The sequence below is a fragment of the Sorex fumeus genome, unplaced genomic scaffold, assembly GCF_029834395.1.
Source record: "Sorex fumeus unplaced genomic scaffold, SorFum_2.1 ptg000021l, whole genome shotgun sequence".
Taxonomy (NCBI): Eukaryota; Metazoa; Chordata; class Mammalia; order Eulipotyphla; family Soricidae; genus Sorex; species Sorex fumeus.
In genome coordinates this window covers 5,671,688-5,693,674 of record NW_026606078.1, presented here as the reverse complement: position 1 = coordinate 5,693,674, position 21,987 = coordinate 5,671,688, and the positions used below count along the sequence as shown (strand labels likewise).

The 21,987-nt window shown below is 42.8% G+C and overlaps 1 protein-coding gene across 2 annotated transcripts in view; it reads right to left on the bottom strand.

Annotated features, from left to right (window-relative positions):
- The window catches only part of TBCE (tubulin folding cofactor E), a 76,355-nt gene that overhangs the window by 29,431 nt on the left and 24,937 nt on the right, over positions 1-21,987 (bottom strand). Inside the window, exons 3-5 of one of the 2 annotated variants that reach the window (XM_056113640.1) lie at positions 19,966-20,050; positions 6,155-6,340; positions 2,242-2,330 (exon numbers count right to left, since the gene is read on the bottom strand). In XM_056113640.1, coding sequence (XP_055969615.1) covers positions 2,242-2,330; positions 6,155-6,340; positions 19,966-20,050 — 360 coding nt within the window. Of the gene's footprint in view, positions 1-2,241; positions 2,331-6,154; positions 6,341-7,668; positions 7,751-19,965; positions 20,051-21,987 lie in introns of those variants that run through there. The other variant, XM_056113641.1, reaches the window with a different exon arrangement.

Genomic DNA, 21,987 nt, shown 5'->3' with positions numbered 1-21,987 from the left:
CTGGGCTTGACCCAGACAGGGCTCTTCCACCCCCTTCCCCCCGCATCCCCTCATCCTGCCCCACTTTCTACTTCCTCTGTTTCCCAGGCCTCTCCAACCCAGAGGCTCACCCTCATTCGTGGCTGACCTGGCAGCTTTCTGTGCCTCCTGATCAAACTCCAGTCCTCTCATATGTCCATATGTCTCATATGGCCTGCTGGTCCAGGCCACTGGGCTGTTTAGAAAGGGTGTAAGCCTTACTCACCAAACTGGCTACTGTATAGGATGGAATTATAAATATTCCTGGTGACCTATTCAGAGCAACAGACCATCTATATGCTAAAATCAACTCTGAACAGTCTAACAGTTGTTAATGCAGTGGCCACCTACACATGTGCATGCGTGCGCACACATACATAGACACACAGACACAGACACACAGACACACAGACACACACACACACACACACACAGTCCATGGAATGCTATTGCTAGACAAATCTTGCTTCACTGGCAGCCTCTCCCGGAAGTTCAGAGGAACAGTGCATAGAAGGCATGAGGCCCATCCTACCTTAGGGGAGCTCTTCACTTGACATGCTCACACCTGCAACATTTCCATGGCCCTCTGTCTCTGCAGAGTGAGTCACTTCAAAAGAAGGATCAACCCCAGAGGGAACACATTGCTCCAAAGGCAGCAATGCTTCTGGAAAATAATCACTCTGGAACTACAAGACATTCAACGCTGCATCTGCACATATCAAACGTGATTTGGTTATCTCATGAAACCTCCTCTCTTCAAGCATTGGAGTGTGTTTTTTTCCAGGAAAGAACAGTATAAACAAGCAAGATGCTGATTCTCTGGTGTTTTGCTGACACCGCTGCCCAATCAAAAATTCCCACACAGATCTATTGACCAGATCTTGGCTAATATGCTGTAGGTAAGCCTGGAGTCACGAGATCTTGTGAGATCATCAAGGGGTAAATCAGGCAGATTAGGAATACTGCAGATACCTCTGTGGCTTTTTGCTCTTTACCAAACTATGCCCACCTCTGCTTTGAGTTCCCAAACTCCACAGCCCAACCTGTGGAGGAAATAAATGATCAACCACCTCTGCTTAGCTGGGGCAGTAGGGCAGAGACAACTGAGGGTCCCAATACACTGCACAGCCGAGGGAACCTACACTTCGGGCACATGACTCAGGGAGTTCTGCTCTGATTTCAGTACAGACCATCAAGTCTGTACTGAGCAGGGGGGGTGGGGGAAGGCTGGAAGGAGGGCAGTGTCAGAGCTCCTCATCTGCTATCTCTTTGCACAAGGGAAAAGGACTATAAACCTTTTGCACACCTTACTATGCAGACACCAGTGGGCCAAAGAACTACGATATCTTTGAAGGTTGAAGAATGGAAATTTGATTTCCCATTGGAAATTTTTCTTAGGCTCATTCCCTATAAGCTTAGTTTTGAGCACGAAAGCAATATATAACAAGTGGGGGGGAGGGGAACACTGGAAAGAGAAGGTGGAGAAGAAAAGACTCATTTAATTTTTTGGTTTTGTATTTGTTTCTGGGCCACACCCAACTGTGCTCAGGGCTTTCTCCTGGCTCTGTGTTCAGGGATCCCTCTTGGAGGGACTCAGGATGCCAGGGACCAAACTCAGGTCAGTAGTACACCTTACCCACTGTACTCTCACTCACCCCAAATCACTTTAGCTAAGCCTATGGTGCATACTATAACAAGACTGCTACGAGGCCAGGGTGAGGCTTCGTGGGAGAGCACATGCGCCTCACTCCCGTGAAGGCCCTGGCTTCAGTCCCTCGCACACCACAAACTGCATTCAGCTGCTTGAAACAGGAAGTTGAGAGAGGAACAAGTTTCTCTTCTTCACACACAGGAAGGCTGCCCCATGGACTGCGGGCACTTCTCCAAGCCCCCCTCCCCAGTTCCACACCTCCAAGTGGGCTGCAACTCTGTGCTCAAGGCAGGGTGCAGCCAGCTTAACAGACAATGAGCAAAAGGAGAGGTCAAGCCATGCTGCCAACGACACAGCCCATACTTTCACTCTCTCACACTGCCTTACCTGGGTTGGGGCAGGGGTGGGAGTCGGGGATGGAGTGAGGTGGCAGATCATTTATCTGGGCAGTGACTCGCTCACATAAAACTAAGTTGCTGTGAAGAAGCTGGGGAGAATGAGCACTGGGGAGACAACTGAAAGTGTCTGGAAAAGGGAAAATGCCTCAGGTCAGATCACACTGGAAAGGATACTAGGACACACTTTGGCAATTTCTCCTTTGTCACCAGCACTATTTACAGCACAGCTCCGCAGAGAAATTTCTTGCAGCTTGCTCAGTTGACTATAAGAAAACACATAGTGCATATGAATACATAGACATGCACATTATTCAATTCAACGGGCCCCTTAAAAAAATTTAAAAAGCATTTCAGGCATAAAAAAAAGTACCAGAAATAACAAATACCAATCCCATCATGCAAACTTATAAATTAAATACTATTAAGATTTTTTTTAAAAAGCATTAAACACATTATAAATGTAAGTGAAGCCTTTTATATCTTTTCTCTTTCTGCCCAGAGGTAATAAGTATACAACTGTGCTGGGTATTTTTCACATTTTTAAGGTTATATTTATTTAGTTCATATTTTTTACAGCTTTTAGTATTCTGCCTGACATACAGTAAGTTATAAGTATAAAAATAAACCTTCCAGCCTTTGGGAGAAACACTAAACCAAAATGCAAGGCACTGACTATCATAATTATCAGAAATTAGGGGGAGAAACAACAGCAAAGTTCTAGGGCATTCATGAGCTGTTTAGAGTTTCACCGCTTCTATTTAATGTTCATGATGATTTTCAGGAGATGCTTATTTTTTGGAGGGGGCAGGGAGCCACACCCAGAGAAGCTCAGGGGTTACTTCTGCCTCTGTACTCGGGAATTACTCCTGGTTTTGCTTGGGGAACCATATGGGATGACAGGGATCGAGCCCAGGTCATCTGCGTGCAAGGCCAGTGTCCTACCCACTGTACTCTCTCTAGCCCCAAAGCTTCCTTTTTAATTACATCAAAGTCCCAGCTTTGCAGGGAGAAAAAAACTTGTCAAAAAAGGAAGTGTAGGAATGTCACAAAAATAGGAGTTTGCACCATGTCCGACAGATGTCACTGTTTCCCTCTAAAATTAAAAAATACCCTGCCTGTACTGCCCTTCAATTGGCTGAGGGGTCTGGATCTGAGTACAAAACCTAAGGACCCTGGTGATTGTTTTTGTTTTGTTTTGTTTTGTTGCTTTTGGGGTCACATTTGGCATTGCACAGGGTTACTCCTGGCTCATGCACTCAGGAATTACTCCTGGCCATGCTCGGGGGACCATATGGGATGCTAGGAATCGAGCCCAGGTCGGCCGCATACAAGGCAAATGCCCTGCCCACTGTGCTGATGCTCCAGCCCTGATCCTGGTGTTTTGATGCTGCCATCACTCCAGAGCCAAAAGCAACTCCAAGAAAAAGTCATACATAACAATGTTTTTTGTTTTGTTTTTGTTTGGGGGCCACACCTGGTGATGCTCAAGAGTTACACACCTGATTCTGCACTCAGGGGATCACTCCTGGAGGACTGGGGTCGGGGGACGACAATATGGGTTACTGGAGATTAAACCCAGGTTAGCCACGTGCAAGGCAAGCACTGCCCAATTCACAACAGCTGCTACTCACAGCAGCTCTACCTGCTTAGGTATTGTTTCATAAATGAGAAGCCTTGGGCTTATAAATTATGTCTTGTGTGGGAGCTAGACAGTGGCTTAGCTGATGTATGCACCCAGCCCAACTGACTCCAAAGTGGGTGCATTCCAAGCAAATACTAGCTAATTATTGAATGTACTGATACTCAAATAGTATTCTCATTCACCAGAGATATTCATGAGTTGTACAGTCATTCATAATAAGGGGAAGAAAATCTGCTAGCAATTTGTTAATATTCACAGAGCTCATGGTAATTATTGTGAAGAAAAAATAGATGTTAACTGGTAAGAAAAAAGTCTCAATAAAAGAGTCTCTTTTGGAGTAAATGATATTTAAGTATTCTCATTCTAATGGAAAAATAAAGCAAAGAACTCTAACATTATGAAGTACATGGTTCTTTAAAGGCAAGTAAATCAGAGGGATAAATAGCGAAAAACATTCATAATAGTTGCCCCTTAATGGTGGTGTTAATCATGACTTTCTTTTTGCTCAATTTGTATTTTCTAAACTTTCAACCAGGAAAACATGTTTTAATTAAGTCAAATTATGCTTTTTTTAAAAAATCTATCATTTTGTTTAATGCTCATGACCCATGTTTAAAAAAAAAAATTTAAGAATAACAACAGAAATAAAAAGAACGATCCCACGTGCTAATTTGTGTTCTCTGTAACGGCCACCAGGGGTCACTACTAAGACACCTCTTTGATATCAACGTCAGACAACATAGCACTGCTGCTAAACTAGGAACCTGAAAGGCTCCTGAGCAATTGTGCTTTTGTATGAATATCATCTTAAACGCTCTGATGCAGACAGTTCAGTGAGCTTCACCTCAGAAGACCACAGTGTACCGCTGAGTTCTCAAGGACATTAGGGTTTTTAGCAGAAGTTTTTGTTGTTCGGTTTTTGGGTCACATCCAGCAGTGCTCAGGTGTCACTCCCAGCTCTGCACTCAGGAATCACTCCTGGCAGTGCTTGGGGACGATATTGGGATTCTGGGATAGTTCAAGGCAAATGCCCTACCCACTGTACTACTTCTGAACCCAAGCCTAGCAGTTTTAAATGCATTTAGTGTCCCTAAGATAACTGGGGGTACTTCTGATTCAGTAGGTCTAGGATGGCTGCTGCAAGTTTCAGAAGTGCCCAGGGAATAAATTTTCCACAGCCAGATATGGGAAACACTTGCAATTAGATAATACCAACATACTACATGGCACAGGCAAAAGTCCAAAAAATTTGGATTCCACACCTGACATCATTCAGCTGGAAAAGTCCTATCAGATAGAAAAGGTCAAGTAACTGGACAGCAAGATGGCAGCCACCTCAGAGCTTTTTGGAAAGTCAGGAATGAGCCGGTCATGACGGGGTGACTGAAACCTCATGGGAAGGGGGGGGGGGCATTCCCGACTCGTCCTTCACGCCCTACCAAGGTCACAAGTTGCCCCCCACGAGCAGCTCTCCAGCACAGCCATGGCTCCAGAGCCACAGAAACCAATCTCATAATTATCTGACTCTCGGCAGAAATACTTCCAAGCTTAATAAGTAAAATATCAGAAATCCAAAATCCAAAACCAACATCATTTGGTTCTTGTAACCAGCCGTAGAAAACAAATTATTTCACAATGCCTTTTCAGCAGGTCTGATTTTGGGGTGTAAGCTCTAAATAATAATGGTGCATCTTTTGTCGAAACAATGAATCTAATCAAAGCAGATAGTGTTAACTAGAATTCATCTGCCTCACAGGCATTGGGAGGGTTGGGAAGGGGGGTATATTGGGGTTCTTGGTGGTGAAAAATAAGTACTGGTGAATGAAAATGTGTTTGATGATTGCATGACCTAGACTTAAACCTGAAGCTTTGTAACTTTTCCCACAGTGATTTAGTAAATAAATAATTGATCCTGTTTAAAAAAAAAAAAGAAAAAAAGAGAAAAGGTCAAGTAAGTAAAGATCAACTTTACTTAACAATTAATCAATACAAGATCAAATGGTATATTGGGCTAGAGCGGTAGCACAGCGGGTTGGGCGTTTGCCTTGCACGCAGCCAACCCGGGTTTGATTCCCAGCATCCCATATGGTCCCCTGAGCACTGCCAGGAGTAATTCCTGAGTGCATGAGCCAGGAATAACCCATGTGCATCGCTGGGTGTGACCCAAAAAGAAAAAAAAATTCAAATGGTATAATTATTAGTACAAAGCAAATCAATATTTTACTTTCAACCCAACGTCCAATAAACCTCTGCTAAAATAAGGATTTTAATTTCTCTGAATTCTCAATTCTCCAATATCTCCCATTTCAACTGGCTGCTTGTGCATAAAGCATAGACCTGTTGAGGAGCAAATTTCTGTGCATCATACAGTCAAGGCAGGTGAACCTAAATCCTGAACCACGATGAATCTTCAAAGTTAGCTCTACCATGATCAGTGATACTTACCTCTGCCATTTTTTAACAGAGTCAAAACCAATGGTCTTCACCTCTTTCCTCCCAAAGGTAACTGGGTGTGCCTTTCCAGCATCCTCTGATTCATCTTCTAACACATAGCGATTCTTCAATGCGGTGAGAAAGTCTACTCCAAAATTTACTTTGTTTGGACGAATAAAGGATCCTCCTGTTGGGTGCCTGTAAAGGAGAGAGATGGAACACAGACAGTAACATTCATAGAAACAAGAAAATAACATGACAAAAAACCCTTTATAAATTATCCAGTGTCTGGGGCTGGAAGACAGTACAGAGGGTAGGGCATTTGCTTTGCATATGGCTAATCCAGGTTTGATCCCTGGCATCCCAAATGGTCCCCTGAGAACTGCCAGGAGTAATTCCTGAGTGTGAAACCAGAAATAATCTCTGAGAACCACTAGGTCTGTCCCCAAAACAAAACAAAACAAAACAAAAGAAAAAAACCACAACTATCCAGTGACACAAATGAACAATTTGCGCTATTTGCAATTTTATTTACAAATATATTAGCAAATAAAGACTATTCCACTATAATGTAAAAGAAAATGCCACCTACCAAGAACAGTCATAAATACAATGCTCTAAAGCTTTTCAAAACCTTCTGTATACTGAAAAAATCAAAATCAGAGAAAAAAGAATATGCTAAAAACTGTATAATCAATATGATTATGTATTACTTATAGGTTTAAACACACATGTAAAATCCCAATACACAATAATATGGTAGAAATAATTTACAGGAAAAAGAAAGTTATTAAATCCTGGTAGGAAAGGGTTTTTTTTTTTTTTTTTTGGTTTGGGGCCACACCAGGAGATGCTTAGGGGTTAGTCCTAACTGTGCACTCAGGGGTGACTCCTAGAAGATTTGAGGGGACACCAGGGTTGAATTCACATCAGCCATGTACAAGGTAGTGCCTTACCCACTGTACTATCATTCTAGATCCATTTTTACCTTGTTAATTATTATTCAAGTTTAAATAATAAAATTACTTTAAAGAAAATGAGCAAAGAATACCAAAAATATCATCGTAATCCCACAGACTACTAGTTTTGGGGGTTTTATTGTTTTAATTTTGTTTCTTTTTATTTGTTTGACACATTGGCACAAGTTCTTAATGCTTAAAATAATTCAAACAATAGTGCTAAGGGGCTACTCACAGCTCTGTGCTAGCAATTTACTCCTGGTATTGCTTGGGGGACCATATGATGTCAGGAATTGAACCCAAGCCTCCTGCATGCAAAGCATTCACTCCAGCCTATTTCTCTTGTCCTGGTTTTGATTATATAATCATACTCAGAATTTGTCAACAGACAACAACTTTTAAATAAAACAAAATTGTATTTACAAAGCTTCTGCATAATAACATTTATTTGTAATTGAGGAACTCTGGAAACCATAAAAATAGTCAGCTGGATAAAAACTATTAAGTAAACCAAATATATGTAGTCATAAAAAAATTATAGCTGTAATAGTTAATAAAATTACCCATAAAATAATGTTGAGACTTCTGAAAGTTAAATAAAATTTACGCATATACACTGCAGAGTAATTGTATCAACAGATAAAGACTAAGGAAAAAAAAACGAAAATATTTGTGGGTTAGAAGACTGAAAAAACTTTAAAATAATAATTTAAACTAAATATATTTTAGAATTTTAGAATGGGCCAAAATATTTAGCATTCTAAATATTTAAATATTGACTTTTTTTCTTATTTGGGGACTATGCTCAGCAGTGCTCAGGAGCTAAACAAATTTGACACTCCTGTGGATAACTGGAGAAGCATGAAGGTCCAGAGATTGAACTCAGGCCTTCTGCATGCAAAACATGCTCTTCAGCCCACTCATCCATCTCTTCAGCCCTAAATACTGAATATTATTAGAAACACATTCTAATGTATGAATAATCTTTCATTTCTTTTTTTTTCCCCTGGGAGTCAATTGTCTTTGTGCTAGGGGCTTAAGATTATGACATATAAATGAAGTATTATTATATTTTGGTGGTGGTGGTGTTTGGGGCTACACCCAGCAATGCTCAGGGCTTACTCCTGGCTCCACATGCTGGGATCACTCCTGGTGGAACTTATGGGACCATATTGGGGTGCCGAGACTGAACCCAGGTTGGCTACATGCAAGGTAAGCACCCTACCAGTTCTGCTACCACTCCAGCCTCTCAATAAAGTATTATTGGATTTTCTAAAATCCAATTTACACAAAATAATCCAGGTGCTTACTTATTAGATAAAGACATATATATTGACACCTATTTATTTACTGCAGAGACAGGGATGAAACCCAAGCCTTCAACATGCAAGCATGAGCTGTTCCACATTCCTGGTCCTGGCACATGCTTTGAATTCAAAGTAAAACATAAATAGACATAAGTTAAATAATATAAATAAAAGTTCTATAGAATGACCTCTATATAGAGTAGTCCCCAGGCTCCAGAAATAGTGACAAGCAGGGCATTCTTGGAGGAGATAAATTATGAATCAAATGGTAAAAAGTTGACAGTCAAGGATTAGCAGAAAGAATGAGGGGGAAATATTTTTTCCCTTTTTTTTTAATTCTTTTTTTTTTTAATGCTCAGAACTTACTCCTAGCTCACTCCTGGTGGGACTCAGGAGGATGCCAGGGTTAGCCATGAGCAAGGCAAGCACCCTACCTGCTGTACTATTTCTCAAACCCGGAAAGGAAAATCTTAAAGCAAGAACTTATGATTTGTTGGGAAGATTGATATTCTTTTATATCTTTTTTATTGTCTGTATTGGTTTTTGGTGGGGGCACACCCAGTGATGCTCAGAGTTTCCTCCTGGTTCCGTGCTTAGAGTTTATTCCTCGAGGTGCTCAGGAAGGATGTGTATCAGGGCCTGAACAGGGGTCCGGCCCATGCAAAGCAAATGAATTGAACTGGAGATGGCCTCATGCAAAGCAAAATCCTTAACCCCTGACAAGTCTCTCTGACCCCAGAGATACTTTCTGAACTTACTTTGGCAAGACACTCCTATTTTATGTTTTATTTTTATTTTGTCACGTAGCACTGTCCTCCCGTTGTTCATCGATTTGCTCGAGCAGGCACCAGTAACGTCTCCATTGTGAGACTTCTTGTTACTATGTTTGGCGTATCAAATACGTCACGGGTAGCTTGCCAGGCTCTGCCGTGCGGGCGACATACTCTCTGTAGCTTGCCGGGCTCTTCAAGAGAGGCAGAGGAATCGAACCCAGGTCGGCCTCATGCAAGGCAAATGCCCTACCCCCTGTGCTATCGCTCCAGGCCATTTTGTGACAATATTGTTATAAACTAGAGGAGGCAGGGAAGGATTGTACTTGGCAATGGCGAGGCAATGGCCAGCAGTGAACCCATGGCCTTGGTGCATATTACATGAACTCTACTAAGCCACATCCCTGGATCTTTACATTTTTGTTTTATTTTTAAGTTGCTTTTATTTCTTGAAATTTTTAATTGAGAATTTTTTTAAATGTTCAAAATCAGATTGGTTTATAATACTACTAATAATGATTTCTCATGCACATAATTTAAGCTGCTTTTATTGAACATGGGCACACATACAGAAAAGATCCTATATAATCAAGTCAACAACTCAGTAAATTCTCACAAAGTTAGCAGCACTCCTGATCAACAGTCCTCTGCTCACACTGATGCTCCTGCAGGCTCCCACCAGACAGGGAAAATGAGCCCGACCTGAAATGAGTCACTCAGTAGTGCACCCTGGTTTTTTATTTATATTAATGGACTTTGGGGGGGGTATTTTGGGTCACACCTGGCGATGCACAGGGGCCACTCCTGGCTCTGCACTCAGGAATCACCCCTGGCGGTGCTCAGGGGACCATATGGGATGCTGGGAATCGAACCTGCATTGGCCACGTGCAAGGCAAATGCCCTACCCGCTGTGCTATTGCTCCAGCCCCTATATTAATGGACTTTTAACTCATTTCATTAAGATGAACAAAACAGATAAACCTGTAGGGGAGACTATCAAATTTCAAAAGAAAGCAAGTACAAAAGTGACCAATATCAAGAGTGAGAAATAATGGTTGAGAGAGATAATACAGGAAGAAGCTTGCCTTGAAGGTTACCAAACCTGGTTCAACCTCCAGCCTGGTACACAGTTCCCCAAGCACTGCCAGGAATGGTTCCTGAGCAGAGTCTGGGGTAGACCCTGAGTACCACCAAGTACGGCCCCAAATTTAATTAACTAATTAATTTTAAAGGTCTTTTTCTTGGTTGTAGGCTGGAGCGATAACACAGCAGTAGGGCGTTTGCCTTGCGTGCGGCTGGCCCAGCCGAGCCGGGTTCAATTCCTCCGCCCCTCTGGGAGAGCTATCAGAGAGTATCTCGCCCGCATGGCAAAGCCTGGCATGCTACCCATGACGTATTCAATATGCCAAACACAGTAACAAGTCTCACAATGGACACAGTACTGGCCCACTCGAGCAAATCAATGAACAATGGGAGGACAGTGCAGTGCAGTACAGTAGGCAACAAATCAGAGAGGGAAAATATATATATGCCTCTCGGAGATCTCAGCAATCTCCCAAGAGTATCCCACCCGCACAGCAGAGTCTGGCAAGCTACCTGTGGTGTATTCGATATGCCAAAAACAGTAACAATAATGGGTCTCATTCCCCTGACCCTAAAAGAGCCTCTAATATGGCAGCATTGGGAAAGACGAGTGAGGAGAGGCTGCTAAAATCTCAGGGCTGGGACGAATGGAGATATTACTGGTGAATAACAGAATGACAGTGATGACAGTGACAATGATACAGTGATTTTGTTGGTTGTGGGTTTTTGTTTTGTTTTATTTGTTTGTTTTTTAAAAGAGGGGACTAGAAAGACAGCAGAGTCAGGCACTTGCTTGCAACACCTGCAGTGAACATGATCCTAGTTTGAACCCCTGGCACTATCTATGGTGCCCTGAGCACTGCCGGAGTCACTTCTGAGCATAGAGCCAGGAATAGCCCCTGAGCCCCCAAGCACTGCTGGGCATGAGGTGATCATCATCACCCCCTCCTCCCCACCCCCTATCACCCTCACCTCTCCCAGCCCCGCCAAATGAGAAGAGCAAATCACTACAGGCTGAATAAAATAAAGATAATGAAAGAATATTACTAAAATCTTAAATGTGCTGGTGTAGATAAGAGTCTTAATACCATAAAATTTTTTTTACAGAGGATGCCCTAAAACATCCCCACTGAGAAGCAGGTGAAGCTGGAGAGAGAGCTCAAAGGGCCAGGACACGTGCCTGAGATGCCCAGGACCTCGAGGCTGATCCCCAGCACTACACGGCCTCTGAACACCGCCAGGCCCCGAGGCCTGCTGCAGAGTACTCGCCTCCATGATAAGCAAGGCAATATCTAACTACAATTTCTTCTCAAATTTTCTTTTACTTAATTAGTTTTTGATAATTTCATTTGCCATTTTGTTGTAACAAGCAATATAAAGTAAATTATTTTGTGCCTGTTAAGGGGGCAGGTTTATGGGAAGGGTGGAGAACAAGGAAAACTGAGGACATTGGTGGAGAGAAGGCCACACTGATGGTAGAAATGGTGTTAGACATCGACCAAAACAACTGTATTCTGAGCAATTTTGTAATTCATGGTGTTTAAATAAAGTTAAACGCTGGAGTGATAATACACTTGTCCTGCACACTGTCGACCCAAGTTTAATAATACCCAGCATCTCACTTGGTCCCCTGAGTTATTAATGTTAAACACTAAAAAACACAACTGGAGGAATTCCAAAGTTTAAAAGAAGTTTTTTTTTTAATTTTTAAAAGAGTTCTGTTCCTGGGGCCAGGGAGCACATCCCTGGCATGATGAGGTCCCGGGTTCAATTTCCACTACCACAAGGTTCCCGAAGCACAACTGGAGCTACCATTACTGCTGAGTCCAACAGCACCAGGCTAAGAATTACCAGGACTGGCCCCTGGTTCTCCTGAGAACTTCTTGAGTGACCAAAAAATAACTATATTAAATTTTTTAATTTGGGAGGAAAAAAATCAATGGTTTTTCTTTCCTCCCTCTAGAACTATTGGACTGCAAAGATTATCTCTTTTGATGCAATCCCATATAGCTGTTATGTTATCTTCATTGTTTCACACTCTTTTTACCTGTCCTTTTATTTTTTTTTTCCTCCAGTGGGTGCCAGGGATAAAGCCCAGGACCTCAAACATGCAAAGCAAGTACGCTCTACAGCTAAGCTCTCCTGACAGTCCCTTGCTGGTCTTTTCGGTTGGATCTCTATCACTTTACTTTTAAATTCACTGATTTGATTTTTTCTTGCTTCCATTCTGCATTTGAGCCCATCTGTTAAACGGTTTCATTTGGCAACTGCATTCTGGCAACTGGCAACTCTGTGAGTTGATTGAACTTTACTCAAACTTCCTCTCATACTTTTTCTGTCTTTAAAGTTCTCTTCCATTGATCATTGATCTCCCCCTTTCAGTGACAGACATTAGGGCTGTTGTGAAGTAGCTCAAAGAGCCCTTGCACATGCTTGGCCTTGTAGAAGGCCCAAATGCAATCCTCGACACCACATGATCATCTGAGCACTGACAGAGGTGACCCCTGAGCTGTCTATGACCCAAAACCTAACCAAAAATAATAATGGTCAAAGTTTCTATAGCCAGAGAGATAGTACAGGGGTTCAAGTGCAAGGCATTGGACACTGGACACTGTAGGAGGGTGTGGTGAGGAATAGTGCTATACCTGAAACCTTACCATTAACAGTACTATAAACTATAAGGCCTACATTTTTTAAAATTCTTATGATAAATTAAATTTAAAAAATATTCCTTTCTAAGATTGCATTCATCTGGGGGATATAAAGTAACAAAATATGAGATTAATACCCAAGAATAGCTGAGATCAGCACCAGGAGGATTACTCCATAGCTTAGTGGCCAGTTGGGCATTCTAGAGGAAAGGGCAGCTCAGATAGAGAAGGGAACACCAAATAAAGGGTGTTTGGAGGACCCTCCCAGGAGGGAGGGGAGATGCATGTCGAAAGTGGACTATGGACTGAACATGTTTGCCACTCAATGCCTCTTTTGCAGACCACAACACCCAAAAGGAGAGAGAGAACACAGGGGATTGCCCTGCCACAGAGGCAGGGGGGGATAGGGGGATGGGGGTGGGGAGGATATTATCCATGGTGGTGGAGGATGGGCACTGGTGGAGGGATGGGTATCTGATCATTGTATAATCAAACCCAAGCACAAAAAATTGTAAATCTACAACTGTACCTCATGGTGTTTCACTAATAAAAAAAAAAAAAAAAAAAAAAAAAAGTCTTTCAATATCTCATTCAGGGCCAGTTTAATTTTAGCAAATGCTGTCAACTCGTTTGTCCGAGAGTAATTTTAATCCTTCCTTCCTATCTAAATAAAAGCTTTGCAGGGTAAAAAAAAAAAATTCCTTTCTAGAAGCCATAATTTTAAAAAGATGAAAAATAAAATTGATATATTTTGTCAATAAAAAACATGGGAGTTAGAGTGATAGCACAGTGGGTAGGGTGTTTGCCTTGCACAAGACTGACCCAGGTTCGATTCCCAGCATCCCATATGGTCCCCCGAGCACTGCCAGGAGTAATTTCTGAGCATCGCTGGAGGTGACCCAAAAAGCAAATAAATAAATAAATAATAAAAACCTAAAAATAGAGAACAGTTTAAATAAATACCTCCAGCCCAATGTTATTCATGTTAAACACTGAAAAATACAACTGGAGGAATTTCAGTAGGCAAGAGTAAAATAACCCTACATAATCTCAAACACTAATTAATACAGCTCAATATACTTGTGTAAAAAAAAATGAGTTTGCTTTTAGAATCACACATTCATGGCTGCTGTTAGAATCTCACATTCATGAAAGAATAAAATATGAAATCCTTGTGAAATAAACTTTCAAAGTAAAATGAAATTTTGAAGTTTGTAAAATGTTACTGGTTTTCCTTAAGGGAATACATGGAAGTGGGAATAAAAATAGGAAAATCTATTTCTTAAACATGATGTGATTTATGTGGGAAAAATAAGTGTGGGAATAGAAGTTTTAAAACTGGCATATTTATAATAATCTTTTAAAGACAAACAAATATTATAGTTTCCCTTTTCGCCCTCAACTTACATTTTTTTTAAAAAAGTGCTAATGAGCAATTCAGAAAGATATTTTTGTTACTGTTTACTGAAGCTACCAGTAGATGAAAGGAGTTAGGAACGGCACTAGGTAGTTGCAAAGCAGATGCTGAGCACTACAGAGATCAAAGGATAACATCAAAGATCAATCTCCTCCAAAACACTCTTGGCAGGTTTCTCAGATAAATAAAATAGCCCACCAAATAATAAGAAATGTTAGCTAAATAAGCATCCATCAGTAACAATACAGCTCCAAAGATAAACTAATAATTTACATAGGCTCCACTGAGATTCTAGACTCAGTGTTCAAGATGTTGCACCCAATGCTGAAATTCTGTGCACTGTCTCAAAGAAAAAAGTTGCGAGAGGGGTGTCATCAAATAGAGGAAGGAGAGATCAACACTTTTTTTTTACCTCCTAGCACTTTTCTTCTTAGAGTGGTTCCCTCTATCAATTACAGATACTAATAGAGAAATCAACATTCTGTCCACAGCCCTCACAGAAACATGACTCTCATGAAGTTCTATCCTCAAGATTCATTCTGCTCTAAATTCCCAACAGGACAAAATTCTGATGCCTCATTAAATTTGCATTTCAACTAAATAACTAATCAGGGGCAGGAGAAGGAGTTCAATGAACTGAATGTATTCTATGTGTGCAGTCCTGCAAGAAACCTGGTTTCAATCCCTGGATTACATGGTCCCCTGAGCACTGCTGGGTGTAACCCAACAACAACAAAAGTAAACATAAAAAATAAATAACATATTTTTAGTATAAGTAGTCCCAGATCTATTCTATTGTTTGTTTCAGGACAAAGCAGCTCAGAGGGTACTTCCAACTTGGTGTGCGAGAATCGCTCCTGGCTGTGGTCAGGGGACCAGGTGGTAACAGGGATCAAATCAGCACTTCCTACATGCAAAACGTGCCTTTCAGCCATTTGAGTTATATCTCCAGCCCTCTGTGTGTGTGTGTGTGTGTGTGTGTGTGTGTGTGTGTGTGTGTGTTGGGGGGTTAGGAGGGCATAGAATGACGTTAGGCATTACTTAGCCCTTACTCTTAGCTCTAAGCTCAGGAGTCACTCCTAGAGGGGCTCTAGGCACCATATGGGGTGCCAAGAATTGAACCCCTGTTGGGCTGGAGCTAGTACAGTGGGTAGCGCATTTGCCTTGCACACGGCCAACCTGGGTTCGATCCCCGGCATCCCATATGTTCCCCTGAGCACCGCCAGGAGTAATTCCTGAGTATAAAGCCAGGAGTAACCCCTGTGCATTGCTGGGTGTGACCCAAAGAGCAAAGAAAAAAAAAAAGAATTAAACCCATTAGCTGCATCCAATGTAAGCCCTAATCACTGTACTATCACCCGGTCTCCTTTTTGTTTTAACAGGGGCGTCTAGAGTACAGGGCCCCCTTCTAATGATGCTCAGTATAGTGGAAACTGACAGTTAAGTGCCTGTGGAGCTCGGCCCTATGGTGCCTGGAGGTGCTCAGGGGCCACATGCAGCCAGGGACTGAACTCAGAGTCTCATAAGAAAGGAGAAACACTTCAATTTGATTTACTTTGTATTATACTAGAAATGATCTGATGAATTTATTTTCCCAGGAAAAGAGCAGCCCTGTAGATAAGCATCTTTTTTGATAGATTGTTTTGGAAGGACATAACTTTTCCCCCTCAAGAGTAGGAGGTTTCTGGGGCTGGAGAGACAGCACAGCGGGTAGGGCGTTTGTCTTGCACGCGATCGACCCGGGTTTGATTCCCAGCATCCCATATGGTCCCCTGAGCACCGCGAGGAGTAACTCCTGAGTGCAAAGCCAGGAGTAACCCCTGTGCATCGCCAGGTGTGACCCAACAAAGCAAAAAAATAAAAAAAAAAGAGTAGGAGGTTTCCAAAAATAAATCAAGGCCCTAGGATACCTCCATGGTGGCACACCTGCCCTGGAGGCTTGAGTCTGGAGTGAGTTTGATCCCCCTGCACTAGCCCACAGGACCCCAGCACTGGCCCACAGGATCCCAGCACTAGTCCACAGGTAGCTCAATGCTAGCCCTCAGACTTTGCAGGACCCCAATCAGTGGTGCTTTTTACAGTCACCCCTGACACAACAAAGCATGTGACCTCTGGCACACCCCAACCAGGTGTGAGTGAGCACTACAACCAAAGTGTGTGAGCTCCACAACTAAATGTGCAACTCCCAGTGAGACACAACCAAGAGTCTGTGACCACCCCCCTTACCACCACCCCATCATCACAGCAAAAACAGCTCAACAACAAAAAAAGGAATGTGGAGTTGCCGCCCACAAATGGCTCCTCCAGCAACTTTTGGAGCTCCTTAATGGCCATGATCCCAGACACACACAACCGAATCTCAGAACCCAGCGGCTTTTGGCAGAAATCCCTCCAGACTTAATTGTTGAAATAGCAGAATTCCAAAATCACACGGCTGCTATTGTGACAGCACAACATCATATAATCTTCATAGTCAGCAATAGAAAATTATCTAATGATGCCTTTTCAGGTTGGAGCAATAGCACAGTGGGTAGGGCGTTTACCTTGCATGTGCCAAACCGGGTTCAATTCCTCCGCCCCTGTCGGAGTGCCCGGCAAGCTACCAAGAGTATCCCGCCCACACGGCAGAGCCTGGCAAGCTCCCTGTGGCGCATTTGATATGCCAAAAACAGTAACAGCAAGTCTCACAATGGAGACGTTACTGGTACCCGCTCAAGCAAATTGATAACAAAGGGAGGACAGTGCTACAGAAAGTGCCTTATCATAGGTCTGATTGTTGGGGGAGAATTTCAAGTAACAATGGTGGGTTTTTTGTCAAGCTGTTGAATGTAATCAAAATAGAGAGAGAATAAAGTAGAAATTATCTGCCACACAGGCAGAAGGAGAGGAGGGATGGGGAGTATACTGGGGTTCTTGGTGGTGGAAAATGTGCACCGGTGAAGGGATGGGTGTTTGATCATTGTATGACCGAGACATAAACCTGAAAGCTTTGTAACTATTCTCACAGTGATTCAATAAATTAAAAAAAAAAGTAAAAGGAGGAAAAAAATACTTCATCTTTGGAAAGATAGGCCCTACCAGTACACTATCAGAATCTTTAGTGATTTTACAAAGAAAGCTCTTTGTATACCTACTGCATACCAGAATATTTTATCACACTCTATCTGTACTCATTCAAGAAATTCAAAATAGGGTGGGGATGTGCCTTCATGACAGAACATAAGCCTGGAATCTATAAAGGCCTGGGTTTGGTCGGTAGCCAAGCAAAAAGAAAACAGAACCTCCAAACGCTCTAGCACAGTCTGAGATACACACAGGCTCACTAAATTAGGGGCTTTTCATTCGTAAGGTCGTCAGTACATGTGGACAGAGTCTAGGACAGTATTTCATTAGGACAGTAATTGAGTCCACTTACTAGCACTGAAGAAAAGACAGGCAAATGTGGGCCAATGCACCCCCACTCCCCACCCCTGAGCCTCACCCCAGCAACACCACCGGAACCCCAAAACAATCGCAACAAAGAAGTTTGCTAATTGATAACACCTTAGGGGCTGCATTATCACCTACAGTTCCCAAGTGTCTTTGAGGGCTATTTGCTCCTCCGCTCTATGTGAAATCACTTTCTACCCCTTCACAGCAAGTCAGTCAGGAATCATTCTGGGCAAGCCTGAGGAGTAGACCTGCAGGTGCTGCTCGATGGTGGAGACCAAAACCCAAGCAAAGAAACTCTCCTCTGGAGGCAAAATGACAAGCACACTTCAATAAAACAAGTACAAGCAGGTGGTGGCAATACTGACACTAGAGCTCTGTTTAGAGTCTCCTCTCCAGCGGAGGTTGCTGGAATAACACAGTAAAACACTCAGCGATCCAGGGAAGAGGCGGAGAGCACTTCAAGGTGAATCACCCTAACTGAACCCCTCGACTCCCCAAAAGAACAGAAGGAGCCGAGAAGCACCTGAGAAAAACACGAGGGATTAGTTCACAGCCATAAATTTGACATAAACCTATAAACTACTATTAATTGATAGTATCACGCATATTATTTATGTAATAACAGTTCAGGAGATTGCCATATTTAACTTGGGTAATAGGAGAGAAAAAAAGAGATCAAACTGAAACTTAAAGAGGACCAGGAAATTATTAAAACTATGCTTAGAAGGGGCCTTGTGAAGTGGGCAACATGTTCTCCCCCTACTCCTTTTATTGACACTATTCCACTATTCGATGCGGGGGAACCTACCCTATTACCTGAGGCGTTCAATGAAGTATGTCCAAGATTTCTACTGGACTCCACTTTTTCATGCTATTCTCATAATCATAATGCTTGGTTTGTTTATCAATGAAAGACAATAATTATACCTATCATGACCATCTCAGTGAGACCAAATAAGGGTATGGAAGCACTGTAAGCCAGCTATAAAAATATTTCTTGGGATAAAGCATACCCTATATTCTTTTTTGTTTTTTTTTAATTATGTGTGTGTGTGGTGTGTCAGTGACAGAACCCAGGTCTTCCCCTTGCAAGGCCAGTGCTCTGGTGCCACATCCTTGGCTGCCACACTATGTTCTTTTTATGTATTTGGTTTTGGGGCCACACCTGGTGATACTCAGGGGTCACTACTAGAGGGGTTTGGAGAAATCAAATGCGATGCCAGGGATCAAACCCTGGCCCGTCACATGCAAGGCAAGCACCTTATCTGCTGACTATCATTCCAGCCCTATGCGATACTATATTCTTGTCTGCTTTGGTGGGTCAGGGTTAATGCTGGTTCTTCACTCAGGAATCACTCCTGGTGGTGCTGGGAGGACCATATGGGATGCCAGGGATTGAATCCATGTCAGTCACGTGTAAGACAAACACCCTACCGGTTGTATTATTACTTCAGCGTTCTCAGCCCTATAGCTTTTAGGTCCAAGCAGAGGTTGGACAGCTGTAAACTCTGTTGTAAGCTGAAGTCTCATGATCAACATGAGTTGAACTGATGGGGAAAAGATAGGAATATACTGAAAAGAAAAGATGCCATATGCCTGGCCTTGAAAGTTACAATACGGCACCCTCCTGTCCTCTAGGGGTGAGCAGGAAGATCTGTGGGTAAATTCCCCAATGCCAACAGAGGTACCATCACCCTCCCCAGGGAGACAGAGTTCTTTCCAGAGATGGGAAGGCTTTAAGTGAAAATGGATTGTTTGTTTGGGTTTTTTTGGCCACACCCAGAAGTGCTCAGGGCCTACTCCTGGCTCAGAGATCACTCCTAGCAGGACTAGCAGTACCCTGGTAGGGGACCATATGCCGTCTTGAGGTTCAAACCTGTGTCAGCCATGTGCAGGGGCCCTACTCACTGTACTATCTCTTGAGCCCCTGAGCTGAAACTTTCATCCTGCAGTTCAATTCCCTTTTCCATAATGGAGGCGACATTTGAAAAAAAAATACGAAAATTACAATCTTCACAATCTTCTACAATCTTCAGGGCTGGAGAGATAACATAGCTATTAGGGTGCTTGCCTTGCCAACTCCAGGTCAATACCCAGCACTACATATGGTTCCCCTGGAGCACTGCCAGGTGTGACCCCAAAATAACAAACAACAGCAAAAATTTAACTTAAATAACCATGCCAACTCATAGGAAAAATTTTACCTGCATTTAAAATACACAATCCCTTCGTGGCTTCCATCATGCTTTCCTCTCTCTGGATTGTCCCATTCTACGCCTAACCAGAGTCCTAGCAAGGGAAAAAAAATGAATAAAATTGATGAATCAAAAACATGCTCTTTTTTTTTTTTATTAGTGAAACACCATGAGGTACAGTTATAGACTTACAAATTTTTATGCTTGGGTTTCAGTTATATAATGATCAATGATCAAGTACCCATCCCTCCACCAGCGCCCATCCTCCACCACCACGGGTCCCAATATCCCTCCCACCCCCCATCCCTCCCAACCCACCCTGCTTCTGTGGCAGGGCATTCCCTTTTGTTCTCTCTCTCTCCTTTTGGGTCCTGTGGTTTGCAAGAGAGGCAATGAGTGGCAATCATGTTTGGTCTATAATCTACTTTCAGCACGCTTCTCCCATCCTGGGAGGATCCTCCCAACACCCTTTATTTGGTGCTCCCTTTTCTATCTGAGCTGCCTTTTCCCCTAGCACGTATGGCTGGCTTCCAAGTCATGGAGCAAAAATCCTGGTACTAATCTCGGCCACTCTTGGGTGTTACTCTCCTATTTTGTTACTTTATGTTCCCCAGATGAAAAACATGCTCTATTTTGGAGGAGACAGATACAGTTTGCAATAGTAGCTACATTATACAGGAGCCACTGGGAGAAAAATATCCTTGAGAAAGCATTAGACTCAGGGCTTCAAGGTTAACTTTAGGAAATCTAACATGTCTGGGACCAGCACCAACAAAAGCTACAAGTGCAGAAAACAACATAGGCTAAAACTTATGGGGCACTTATTAAATGCCAGAAAATTTACTTTCATTCGTCATGTTAACAACACAATAGACATTTCTCTTTGTGAAGAATGTATTTTTTATCACATTTTTACAATTCAGACAAAGAGATGTTTTGGTCACACCCAGAAGTGCTCAGGGCCTACTTTTGTTTTGTTTTGTTTTGGTGCCACACCTGGCAATCCTCTGGGTTTACTCCTAGTTCTGCACTCATGGATTATTCCTGGTAGTGCTCGGGGATGCTGGGGATCTAACCTGGGTAGGCACATGCAAGGTCAAATGCCTATCTGCTATACTATCATTCCAGCTCCAAAATACTGTAGCACTGTAGCACTGTCCTCCCGTTGTTCATCGATTTGCTCAAGCAGGCACCAGTAACATCTCCATTGTGAGACTTGTTGTTACTGTTTTTTGGCATATCAAATATGCTCTGGGGAGTTTGCCAGGCTCTGCCGTGCCGGCGGTATACTCTCAGTAGCTTGCCGAGCTCTCCGAGAGGGGTGGAAGAATCGAGCCAGGGTCGACTGGGTCAGCTGCATGCAAGGCAAACACTGTACCCGCTGTGCTACCGCTCCAGCCCAGTGATACCCAATACCCGACAGCACAGCGGTATCCCTTGGGGCAGGCCTTGGTTTGGTCCCTAGCATGGCACAGTCCCTCTAGCACTGACCTCCAAGCACCAAGCCAGAATCTATGCCACAACAAAATAAGCAAGAGATGTTTCACTACCACAGTCAGGAAATATAGAGCACCACAGTAACCCCAGTGAACACTAAAACCAAAATGCAGTGTGTGAACAACACAACTAAAGAATGTAACACCCTGGCAAGTATGTGCACATGCACTGCAACTGAAAAGTACAATTTCTAGGGCGCATGCCTCACATGCGGCCACCCTGGGTTCCATTCCCAGCATCCTTTACAGTTCCTGAGCCCTGCAAGAGTTCAGAGCCAGGAGTAAGCCCTGAGCACTGCAGATATTACACACACACACACACACACACACACACACACACACACACACCAAATAATAAAAATTAAAATAAACAAATACAACCCTCAGCAAGCACTTCAGCTAAGTGTGCCAGTACAACCTGAAATGCAATCCCAGCACGCACCACAACTAAAAGTGTGAACACCAATTTAAGGTAGCATAGCAATACACTGGGTATGTACAACTGCTCCACCTAGCACTCAGTCCCCAATCTCTA